Raw genomic sequence first — 12,958 nt, 5'->3', positions numbered from 1 at the left:
AATGCAAACATTTCAAATTGTGTTATTTTATGAGTTTTTCTTATTCATGTATGTGTTCTACATACACGCTGTATGTTTTGACAGTGGAAGGAAAGGAACAAATGAAACTGAGGTCACATTTAGTTCTTCAGAAAAGAAGAGACTATTTCCTCATAGTGGGCCCAACAGCACCACTGAGATTCCCCTGCCTGAAGCTGTGCACATACTTAACTCATTCTCCAGAGAGATTATGGGCTAACAAGCTTAAATTAACGTGTGAGTAAGACAGAAGGAAGCCAGGAATGAAGCCTATGCAACCATGGCTAGTTCGAACCTCGGTGAACCAGTAGTTTCAAGGAACAGACAATTCAAACAAAAATCTTTTCATAAAAAGGAGACAGAAAATATATACAGAGCCTGGGAAAGAAGATCCTTAAGCAAGTAAGTAGTTTCTGAGTAAGAGAAGAAAAAAGAACCAGCATTTTAAATTAAAAAAAAAAAAAAAATCACAGAAGCAGGTATGGTGTCATGTCAAGTATTCTTGGGACATAAAGATACAGGCTTTCTGGAAACAGGAATTTTATTCATCTGGGTAGTTTGTTTCCTCCCAGATAATTAGCTTGTCGCAGTCATGACCAGAGCTCTGACCCTTACTTTCAGACAGCTGTTCTGCAGAAGTAACAGATTTCTCTGTTCCAGAGATGGCTAGAAGAGCAGAGTTGCCTGCACTAAGCTAAACTCCTGCACATATAAACTTCAAAGCCAGCAGTGAGAGCATGCTTGTGATGCTTGACAGACAAGTATTGCAGCTACAACTTGTGACATCATGCGATGAGAAAACAACAGCTAAACTTTAAAAGAGTAAGGTTAAGGCTAACGCTCCAGAAGAACAGAATCTGACTCTACAGCAGTACTGAATCTATACACATTTCCTGCCCTTCGAAGTTTTTAATTTAGTAAGTTACCAGATCTTTTAAGACATCTAACAAGCTTTTCTCTGCATGCTGTGGCCAGAATGACAACCTATTCCAAACACACAGAGATTCTTTTCATAACTTTTAACTAATTTTCTGTATTTATAGGAAGGAAATAACATCTGCTTCAATACAATTCTACAAAGAATCAGTAAGATGAGACAGGCGAAGTATGACTCCTTCAAAATCATGCAAGACCATAGGAGGTGACAGTTTGCATTTGCATCATTTCCCCCACCAAGTGGATTGGAATGCATGGCAATTACTAGACAGACTTACATTGAAATTTTAAGGAACAGAGATGCCCCATATTTTCCAAAATCCCAACTCTGAGGTGGAAGGAGGGCTTGTATTCTGGTGCTCTCTGAATTGTATTAAGGCATTTGTGCAGACTCAGTCTCTGGCCAGCAGATGTCCTACACATGCACGTGGCTCATTGTGCCAAATGCGAGTAAATTCCTCCACATTTCTTCTTTGGTGGCTGCCATGAAGAAAGGTGAAAAGACTCCCACTATTTCTAACTTACCTACGTCTCGCCATAGCTCACAGCTACATGGAGTTTGTTCCCCCCCTGCCCCAGCTTTCCAGTTTTGAATCTTCTCCCATCTACTCTCTAAATCTTGCTGCCAAACCTACAGGTAGTGAGCAGTGACATGGATTCTTGAACAAGGTAACTACAAGGTTGTTATACAAGGGCCATGCTACTGATTACAGTAGCACTAAGAGCTGCTTACAACAGCAGAGATGACTTTTATCCAAACTTAATTCAGCACTATTTTCTTTATATACTGTATGAACAAATACATTGTCATAAGTGCATTTTAGAGATTTTATATTTTTGAAATGTATACAAGTAGGCTCTCTAACTGTTTGTTACCTATAAGCAGGCAGCATATTTTACCCCTCAAGTAATTCTTCCCTCTCAAGCTAGACATTTTAATGGTCAAATACATGTGTTTCCAACTAACACTAAAGGATAACAGTCAAGTACAGCATTTTGACATGCAAGTATATCCCTCAGCATCAAATACACAGCACACAGAAGCCTGGACTCTGCCATTGATACATGAAATATTTTGCATATATTCACACCCAGGAGTGCAAATCCTCTTTTATCACAAAGCAGTCTTCACATCCTGCAAGCATTTAATAACTACAGTAAATAATTTAACAGTCATACAGACTTAAATGTGCTATTTTTAAGACATTTTATAATAACTACATGGCAGACTGAAGTGTCTTGTATATTCAGTAACATCAATAGTTAACATCAGCTCAACAGTCCTAGCTCAGCATAACACCAGGACTTACCATGAGCCTGACCAGAAGCTTCAGTGAATCCACACTGCCACCAAGTGCAACCCAAACTACAAGAAGAATCACCTCGATCACAACACAAAGTAGAAAACTCCCTTTCAAACAGGGACACTTGAGAAAATACATAGGTACAACCTAGCTGATTGAAGAGTGTTTTAAAACTAATTTGCAGAAGTAAAACAAAACAGAAAGTCTCATAGGAGTCTATCCAGCCTGGATTTTGCAGCTGATTAAAACAGGTGAGAAGCAGACCCAAAAGTGTTTAATGAGCAAGATGAAGACAGTCACAGGAGACCAACCTAAAGGAGAAACTGCCTTTTATCTTCCCACCTGAAAGCATGCAAGACTAGATGTTTTTCCTCAAGAGCAATTACCAAAGCAAAGAAGATACCATCAACTCCTCAAGCTCACAAGTGGGAGCACTGGGGCATTATTGACTGCTTTCTTTTTATTCTTACTTGAATCAGCACAACTGATTATAAGAAAGAGCAGTTTGAGAATAAAATTGATACAGCAGACCCAGGTGGGTGGGATCACACAATTGTTATGCCCTTTGAACAGGAACCAAAAACAGTGTGCAATTTCTATTAAAGAGAGAATTTTACAAAAAACAGTATGAAGTACTTTTAACTGTTTTCTCTTCTAAGACTCTGTGTTTTACCAGGTCACACTTTTTACTACAACCTAACACCCCACATCTGCAAATTAACTGAAGTAAAATGAATGCAAACTACCTAATGCCCTAATACTTAAAAACAACCAACCCAAACCAACCAAACCAAAAGCCCCACCAAAAACCCCACAGGAAATCACTTCTCACCCATGGTAATGCTGTAAAAGCAAGCATCCTAACTTAGTCAATGCTGTGACAGACTAGCTGAAGAATATAATTTTCTTCACCAAATGAGTGCCAAAATTGGAATTAAACCCCAAAAGACAGCAGAGCTGCAAATTGAACTTCTCATTGGTAGTTCACTGTATTCAGCCCCTCTCCCTCAGCAAGTGACATAGCCAGTGTCATCATCAGAGGAAATATATTGCAGACTATACCCTATCATATACAAGAGTTACCAGGACAGCTGATCTACACATGGGCACAGGTAAATGTATTACTTGCATCTGCAAGTCCCCAGGAGGAAGTACAATGGAGAATGGACTGCTCAGCCAAAACAATTCACAGATTTGACACTCTGCTAATCCTCTTCCCTAAGGTTCTGAAGCTTGAGCAGATCCATGGTGGACAAGGAGTTAGACTAGATGACCTTTAAAGGTTCCTTCCAACCCAAATTATTCTACAATTCTACAACAAACCCTTTCAACTACAGCAGTGTGCTCTTAGGGAACCCCACAGTTTCCCCCAGTGGCAGTCATGGATGTAGACTTGGGGCATCTGACGGCAATGCTGGCAACTATGATGCTGTGAGACCTATGGCAGTGGGAAGCATTGGAATCCTTGGTCTTTGCATTACCTAAGGTGTGCACTTACAGCACAGGATATGCACGTCTGCCACTCTGACGCCATCTATTTCTTCTGGCACGGTTCAGATGCAGCACTTACAAGATAGTAAATTCAGGTGCTGTGCAGCTCAAGGCTGTTTTCCAGCACACTTCCTCTCTCTACAGGTAGACAAGATCAGGTCAAGTCACTAACATGCGCTAATTCAAGCTAAATGTAGTAAAGAAGATTCTGAAAGCATTAGGAGCTACTACTTGCCATGAATTAGTGGGTCTTTTGAGCACTAACCATATCAAACAGCTCAGTAGCTCCAGGCAAAAGATATTCCACCACACCGATTCAATTTCATTACAAACACAAGATGTATAAACCCAAGGACTGAAGAAACCACACAAATCTTACAGCTATGTTAATACTGAAAAACTCTGGAGCAAACTTGCATAATTTTCTGCTGTCAAACTGAAACCAGCTATCCTCTTGCACTGCTCTGAAGTGTTAATTAGTTGAACTGTTGTGTGTAACAAACAGCTTCAGCAACTGCCTGGTTCAACAGATTAAGAAATCCTCCTCTGCACATCACACCTTACCTTTTGGAAGCCACTGATACCTTCATAACTAGCAGTGCTTGGTAGAATACAACCAGAGGAACAGAACAAGTTCCAATTCAAATTAGTTAGGAAGAATGTAAGAAATATGTGTACCTTTTCATTTAATACTAAGGCAGAAAAAATTCTATGCTATGTCAATGCTTTTGAACTGGTCTCATTCCCGTATTTAACAAAATTCAGCTGGAAACAGGGGCTGACAAATAGTTAACTACAGCTCTTTTAGAATACTAGAAATCCTCTTACTGAAGACAGACTTGCTGAAAAACACCCATTATTCAACATCAGTTCTGTTGGCCTGTACTTCCTTACTTTAGTCTCTTCTTGGGCAGAATTATCATGAATTTGGCCCTGTCTACTAAAATACGCTGACTTCCATCCATGACCCTGGAACCCCTACATTCAGGCTTCACCCCTGAACTCATTAAGAAACTGACTGTACCTCACAAAAGATCCCATGTGCACAGGATATGTTTGGTTTTTAAAGATCATCAACTAAGTGTATCAATTCAAATTCCAAGATCTAGCATATTGGTTGTTCTGGACTTAGACCTGAAGCGTCCATGTAACTCGCAAAATAATCAAGGTACATGGAGAGGCTATTGACATTTTCTACCCTTGTATTACACCTAGAGTACTCCTCACCCTTAGCACTGAGGTATGCAAGATGAGGTCTGGTAGCACTGAGTGTTGAGAGGCAGTTAAATGGGTCTATTATATTACAAGGTTCACTGATTCTGTGGTATCACATAAGCAAACAGAAATCCCTGTAACAAGTCTCACTGACCTCACTTTTAAGGGTGGCAATGAATAATTGCTAATTTTCTCTAAATTCCCTATCAGCAAAATCAGAAAACACACAATTCCTTATGCCAAATCCTGTTGCATTGACACAGTGCTGCTGCAGACGAGATTTAAACCTGAGACATCCAGAAAAAGTGCAATCATGAAAATCTTATTAAGAAAACCCTTCAAAAACAGAAATAAATACAGCTTCATCAGATGCTAACCAAAATAAAGGGTAGTACCATATAAATGGAATTAACTCCCCTGCCCCAATTAAAACCACATTGGGTTTAGTTAAGAGTATCTATAGCCATAACAATGTAAGACTGGCTATAATCTTACAACTGTGAGGATGTTTCTGTTAATTAGTCTTTTATTTTCACCAGTGAAACAGGTAAAATTATGCTGCTCCTCAAAAATTTACAGCAGTCAATCATGTTTCTACAATTTCTGACAGCCCTGGTGACAAAAAATGGCCTAATTTGGTGAACAGGCTTTAGTAACAGCTGTATTGCTCAAGAGAATCCTCAGTGGCATCCTAAAGTCTCAAACACTAATTAATTTTTTTAGCAGGTTTGAGAAACAGTTCTGAAAGACAATTATCAGTGATTCTACTTAAAGCAGCAGATCTATCCTGTACTTCCATTCCAGTATTTCTGCCAAGATACAATTTCTCTTTCTACTACTACTACTGACCAAGCAGGGTATTCCTCTCGGCAAAGAAAAGTGATTGACATCTCAACAGACAAGCTATTGGAAAAGCCTTGCTAGCAATTCCGTATTTCAGCTGAGAGACAGTACATGGTAAAATTCCAGTGGTGTGCAGACTTGATTACTGTACAGCCATGCAAATGCAATCACTGGATGGCAAACAAATTGTGCTAATTTATTTGGTTACTGATAAAAGTGAAATCCTGGAAATCAAGTCTTTAATCTTGAATTATGATGACTTAAGAGATTTCCAAGTCTGTCACCTCAGCAATCTTAAAAGTCAGCACCTGAATTTCTATGGAGAGAACATTATTTTTAAAGGATTCATGCTGATGGAAGTATTAGTAAAGGAGAAGCACTGGTCTGTCTAGTTTCAAAGTGGAGGGACAGAGAGCAGATTCTGGAATGAAGCAACAGGAAGATGGCCCAGCAGGAGGGACTTGGCATATTTACAGCAGAGGCATTTAAGAGAGGTTGTTCAACAGGCTTTTTATCACCAGGAAGTTCCTATATCACTTACTAGAACACTGGTCAAAACCAGCATGGAAAGGAAGACCACCAGCTCAATGACAATGCCCTCAAGCACTGCAATGTTAAGGTAAAAACGACCACATGAAGGTGAAATTCCAATGGCCCTGTCCTGCTGCAGACACCCCGGTTACTGGAATGCCCCAGTGGAGCACATAGGTTCTAGCTATGCCCAGTCAAGCCTGCACAGCACCTAAGGAAACTGATAGAAGATGAAAGACGAATAGCCTCCATATGTGATAATGGCCATGGCTAACCCCCAGTCCTGAACACGGAAATTCTAACCTTCACACAATGTAATATACACCAGCTCAGACCACAAGGCATCTTCTTCCTCAGTACACTACTTCTACAGCACCTAATACAGTTGTGAGTCAGTGAAACTGTTTAAACAAAGCCTAAACACACTTACACACCTGCATTGCTTATTTCCAACATAAAATACAACGATGCTTCACTTCTTAAATACTTGGACTTTTTTTCTGTTTGCTAATTAAAGGCTAAGCTGACTACCCATGGTGAGAAATACTTGCACTACCTTAGTCTGCCAGAACATGATGACTCCAAGAACTGCATCCTCTGATGTTTCAAGGGAGTGAAAAACTCTTCCACAAAATATATGTCACCTCTAACAGCTTTGTATTTAATTTTTCTTCAATACTTCTTCAATATATTTAACTTCTACATCCAAAGAAAAGTTAATTGAAGATTATCTTTGGGATTCATGAAATAAAATGAACATCATTGATGAACTGAACCTGCCTGGATACAGCAGACAACTAATTTGGCAAAATGCCAGGAATATTCAAGGAATGTTCATCAGTTATATTTAATTTTAAACAATTAAATAAAATTTAATTAAATAAGATTAAAAATAAATTAAAAATTTGTCAATCTTACTTTCTACAACTACTAGTTCTATACTTGAACAGTAAGGGGGGAGGAAATGGAGTAAACTACTTTTTCCATTACTTCATAGTGCATCCAGCCTTCTGTGTACCAAAATGCCAACTTCCCCATTACTGTGTTGTGTTTACTATTCTGCCCTTTCCCCTGTCACCACCTGAATTATTCTCCAGTAATTTCTGGACTGTATGATACTTTTGAACACATTATGTGTGTTCAAAAGTATCATATGGACTCAATTATTTTAAATGTTCAAATGTTGAGATCCACTTTTGCTCTAAATTCCTCAGAATCTCTGAGCAGTAGAACATCTACTTGTAGACCTAACAGCAAATAGTTAAAACTATAAAAACTATATAAGCTAGATACTTTCTTTAAATGGAAGTGCAAGTTTAAGGAGAACGGTGATTGCTAATCCTGTGGGTGGTTTTTTGATTCAAGCTAACCATGCAGATCTCTTTTCCACTGTCCTGCAGGAACTCTTGAATTGTAAAATGCCTTTCAAATGGAAAAATGTTTCTATCAGAACCTCCACGTACCTGTAAAGTGACTAAAAGAGGTTAGTCTAGTTACAATGTGTTGGAACATGCAAGGGCAAAGTGTACACAGTTCTGAACTCAGAATTTCTCAGGCTAGTGGAAATGCTGGATTGTGAGCAAACCCATACATGAGAAATGTACTGATCATGCAGGATGTTTATTACTAAACAAACAAAAAAACCAAAATCTGAAAGCTACTTATTGCCCTTTGCTAAGCAAAGCTGGGCAGGTTGGTAACATGTGTGTTACAGGTATACATCTTAAAAAAAAGAAAAAAGAAATTAAGCCTCAGGAATTGAAAACACACACAAAACAGATTGAAAAAACCCCAACTTTATGCTTTACTTGCAAAAATAGTTATCTACTTAGCTCCTGTGTTTATTATCTCCATGAAAATAAGCATGGGAATGGGTTTATACATCTGTTAACAGCCTGTGTACCAGTAATTACATATCTGTAGGGTATTGCATCCTTTCAATAACACTTGGGTCAGTTCCCAAAGCATCTGTTGAAAAAAATATCATCCAGGCATGCTTAACAGGACACATGGCCTGGCTGGGCCAAGGAGGCAGCATGGGTCCACCCAGGACCACCTCATTCCTGGCCAGGGGCTCAGAGCTGCACAGACAGACCTCAGCTCCTCCTGCTGCTGTTCAGCCTCCCACAGAACACTACAAGAGGTGGCAGAGGATGAAGTGCTACAGTCTCCAGAAAAGATGGTGTAGAGTGAGGAGAGGCTGCAGGAAGAGAGAGGTGGAGTGAAGGCACAGGAGAAGAGAAGTAATTTTTCTTAGGGCCCGCACTTAGGACTTCCTAAAAGATGTCTCACTAATTCAAGTCAAACATGTAACCAAAACTTCACAAACTAGGGTCATTATCCATAACAAGGCAGACAAGTAGTTCATTAGCAAAATTTTCAGTATGAGGAAAACCAGCTTCGAGCCTTTTCTATTCACCACATGTTATAAAGATACTTCAGCACAGGGCAGTCTTAAATACCAGACTACACATCTGTCATCCCTGTGAGACACAGGAAAAGATCACAATGACACAACTTTTAGTCTATCCAATACATCAAACTCCTCAATTGTTATTAAAGATTTTCAGTTTTAAAAAAAGTGTACAGAAATCTGCTTGCACTGGGGCACACCTTTTCTAATCTGAATCAAGTTATGAATGCAAGGGTGCTGAGCCAGCACTTTCTCCAAAGACTCTTATTCCTTGTTTGTTCCTGCCCTCCACACAAGTACTCAGACAAATCCAAGCAAAGGGAAAAATTAAGAAAAAACAAACAAAAAACCAACCAAACCCACTCAGATTTAAACACAGACAAGCTCCTTGATTCAATCTGCCCTGTAATCACACAAACCATCCTCAATGCAAAGGAGGATGGATCACTGAGCATCAAGGCTAGATCTTTCCCAGACCCTAACAAAGCACAACTCATACCAACTCCAAAGCATGACTGAATCTTTCAAAGTAGAAATTAGATTCATAGTTCATGATATTTACTTTTTAACCCTAAATGAAACTGCATGTCTCATGGTCACATGCCTGTTCATAGGGCTTTCTAGTTCTATGTGTTCCATTTTCATAAAATATTTTGGAAAAAGAGGTTACAGAAGACTGTACACATCCCTCCCACTTAAGTGGCACAAGTTTACAGAACCTTAAGAGCACTGTTGCTCCGACAGGACAACAGTACTCATCCTACTTCTGATCTCTGGAAGGACTCAAAATAGTAGCTTAAGTCTCTTTGAAAGACGACATGAGATTTTTAGACAAAACCGACTTCTTCTGAGAGAAAAAGGTATAGTGCTTGATCTACATACAGAACCTTCTAAACAAATCCACTGAAGTTGCTCACTAACAAACTTGAGACATTTCCAATTCAACCCAAGTCCTTAGAAATACAATATTCCTGCAACACCGCATAAACCTGAAACAAGTTCCTTAAGATGTAGCTGAACTGGGCGCATTTGGACTGTAGACCATCTTAACCTCATTCTAAAAACCAGGCTTATTGCCTAAATTCCACTGAATGTTCTCTCATCCATATGCCAGGTGCCACCCAGAAAAATCGACTGAGAAAGTTCCACAGGAGTTGGCTGCAAGTTAAACTTCGGGAAGACTTCAAAACCTTCATCCTTCTCCACTGCCTCCTCTGAAAGCCATCTTCCCACCGACCAACAAACATGATTACCGTCTACAGCAAAAATCTGAGTTATAAAAGAAAAAAAAAATAAATAAAGCGAATCCAGGGCGGGTAGTTCGGCAGGACAGCGGCTGCAACGGCGAGCAATGAATGAAAGGGCCGCAGGGTACTTCCCGGAGCCCGGGGTGCTCCACCGCGGCCAGCGCAGGGACCTGGTGGGCGAGCGGGGAGACGCGGCGGCCCCCAGCGCTGCCCCAGCGAGGCGGGAGGGGCGTGGGTGACAGGCGGCGCTGGGACCGGCCTGCCCCAGCCGTAAGGAGCCGCGTTCGGGGCGGCGGCGCCGGGACTCCGCTCCCCGCCGGCTCGGGGTTCAAGCCTGGGCCTCCTCAACCCGGTCCCCGCGGCCGAGCCCGGGCCTCCCGCCCCGCCACTCACCAGGATGCGCTTGAAGAGCGCGTTCTCCTTGGGCGGCAGGCTCACAGACGGCATCCTCCCCGCCGCCGGCTCCGGCGCCGCCGATGGGCTCCGACGAGGAGAGTGAGTGGGCGGGCGGGCTACGTCCCGTCCCCGCCACTCGGCCGCCGCCGCCGTGAGCCTTCCCGCTGAAGTACAGCCGCCCCCGCTGCCTGCCACCCGCGCCGCTGCGGCCGCGGGCCAGGGCCTTCCCGGGCACTCCCGGCCCCTCCGGCCGCCGCGCGCGCCGGGCTCCCCGCGCCAGCCTCGGGCGCGCTCACGTGGTCCCGAGCGGCCGCGGAGCCGCCGCCAAAATGGCACCGCGGAGCTTCCCCAGCCGGGTCACGGTGAACCCGCGCATGCGCCACGGCCCCGCGCCGGCCCCGCCCCGCTAATTGTGTGAGCCCCGCTACGCAGTCGGGGCCGGCCTGGGGTGATTTCGGCGGGGTGGCGGCACTGCTCGGTGCTGGTGGCGGGCGGGGAAGGGCGGGGGGCCATGGTGTTGCGCAGGGCTCGCCGGGCCTCGCGCGGCGGAGCTCGCCCGCCCGGGGCACGGACGGGACGGGGCGGGGCGGGGCGGTCCCACCCCCACGGGCGGAGCCGGGTCCGGTCGACAAGATGGCGGCGGCCCTGAGGGGGGTGAGGTGTTGGGGACTGGTGGCGGCAGCACCCAGCCTCGGTGAGCGGCGGTGGTGGCGGGGCGGGAGCCCCTTCGGGGCAGGCGAGTGGGGTCTGCCCCGGCCTGGCCCGGCCCAGTGACCCAGGGCTGTGGGAGCTCTGCTGCCTGTGCAGGCGGCGGCGTCCCCGCGGGCCGGTCTGCGTCTGGTATTAGAGCAAGCTGCGGTGGCGGCTTCTCTCCTTTTACTGTTTTTAATCAAAGCCCATTAGTTACCTTTAAACTTTTATTTTTCTGTTTTAAGTTGGTGTTGCTTCCTGGCAGGGGGGAGGGCTCAACATGTCTCGCTGCGGTGATGGTGCCGGCCTTTCCCAGGAAGGCTATGCCCTGAGTGCTCTTGGTTAGGCAGGGGATGGGAGGTGGGGAAGGCCTGGGGCTGGGAGCTTTAGGCAGGGGACAGTGAGAGGCACCTTTATAGAGCAGAAGATGCGGGAAGGGATAGTTACTGTGGTTGGGGAAGGGGCAAAAGGGACTGCTTTTGAGTTGTTGGCAGCCCCCCGGCCCCTCTCTCGCAGATCAGGGAGCGCATGCTGCGGTGTTAGCTACGAACAGATCAGCTATCACAATGTATCACAATGCTACGGAGACCACATCATCATTGCATTGGTTTGGGGTTTGTGTTGTGGTTTGGTTTTTTTCCCTGATTGCATGAATGTCAATAAGTACTTGGTAGTCTAAACCTGAGAAATGTTAATGCATTTGTAATCTTGTGCCTTTTTAGCTTTTACTCGTTCTGCATTTGTTGTGAAAAAAGCGAATAGTGCCCAACCAAACTGGCTGGGAGTTGGCTTGGCGTTTAGCACCAGTGCTGCCTTGTGGGCTTTTGTAAGTGTTTTCATTTGGTTTTGTTGAATTTAATTATTCCTAAAAATCATAATAGTGCTATGAATGCAGTGACTACAACCTACTGAGTTTATTGTGGTAATGGGTGGTCGTAACAGGTGTAAAGATTTAGGCATGATTATGTTCATTATTTATGTTTTCCCAGCTTTATGTTGTGCCCTTATTTAAAAAAATGAACAACTTCTTCAGCTTCTCTCTGTTGCAAACGTAAAGCACCCACAACAGAGTTAATTCTTCAAGCCTGTTGGATTAATGCTTTGGCATTATTTTCCCTGTGGATCTTAACAAAAAAAAAAAGACTTAGGGATGTGCCCAGATAAATGTATTTATCAGACTACCAATGTGTTCTCTTCTTATTTTTCAGCTGATTAAGGTGGTTTTAGCTGATTTCAATAGATTAAGACCCCTTTTTCCTGAGCAAAGTGCACATGTAAGATACTCTCTGTTTCAGAGAACTCACAGACTTCAGTTGTTAAAGCAAGCAGGGTGTAGTAGCTCTCAGGAAGAATCATGCAAGATAAGCAGCACTCCCCAAGGTGACAGTGTTTTCAGAGTTGGATGGATTCCCTTTGGGGTTTTCCTTTTTTTGGGGGGGTAGTGAAATAATTGGCAGTGGGAGGCCACCCCCCCCCCCCCCCCCATCAGGAGAAAATGTTTATCCTATGAGGCATTGTTTCCACACCTTTTTCAGTTGATAATTTACATATGTGTTCTGGATGGCTCCAGTTACATACTGTTTTGCATTCTGATAACAGGTATTTTATATTCTGTAGAACTCTTTTTGTTGGCTGGATCCAGCTGTGAATTGTATAGCTGTTTATAATGTACTGCTATTTTATAGCTTATCAAGCAGCATAATGAAGATGTAATGGAATATGAAAGAAGAAAACAAGAGAGAGGACATAAGTGTACAGGATGTTCATAGTAAGTGTGCACATCCAAATGCTTTTGACTTAGCTGAACACAAATTCTGAAGATCTTTGACATCTCTTAGGAGTCAAAATACTGAACTGACTTATATTCTTCTCAT

The 12,958-nt window shown here is 43.2% G+C and overlaps 2 protein-coding genes across 2 annotated transcripts in view; one reads left to right on the top strand and one right to left on the bottom strand.

The window, feature by feature from the left end:
- Positions 1-10,808, bottom strand: part of NAA15 (N-alpha-acetyltransferase 15, NatA auxiliary subunit) — a 36,583-nt gene extending 25,775 nt beyond the window's left edge. The window contains exon 1 of the mRNA XM_082281804.1: positions 10,392-10,808. Coding sequence (XP_082137930.1) covers positions 10,392-10,445 — 54 coding nt within the window. The 5' untranslated portion in view covers positions 10,446-10,808. The remainder of the gene's footprint in view (positions 1-10,391) is intronic.
- A 121-nt stretch (positions 10,809-10,929) lies between these two features.
- On the top strand, positions 10,930-12,853 carry NDUFC1 (NADH:ubiquinone oxidoreductase subunit C1; the record flags this gene model as incomplete). Its single annotated transcript, XM_082281805.1, has 3 exons — positions 10,930-11,088; positions 11,807-11,910; positions 12,770-12,853. The coding sequence occupies exons 1-3, from the start codon at positions 11,028-11,030 to the stop codon at positions 12,851-12,853; spliced, it is 249 nt and encodes an 82-aa protein (XP_082137931.1). The 5' UTR covers positions 10,930-11,027.
- Between the last annotated feature and the right edge of the window lie 105 nt (positions 12,854-12,958).

Source organism: Coloeus monedula (genome assembly GCF_965178545.1).
Source record: "Coloeus monedula genome assembly, chromosome: 5".
NCBI lineage: Eukaryota > Metazoa > Chordata > Aves > Passeriformes > Corvidae > Coloeus > Coloeus monedula.
This window is presented reverse-complemented; position numbering and strand designations above follow the sequence as displayed.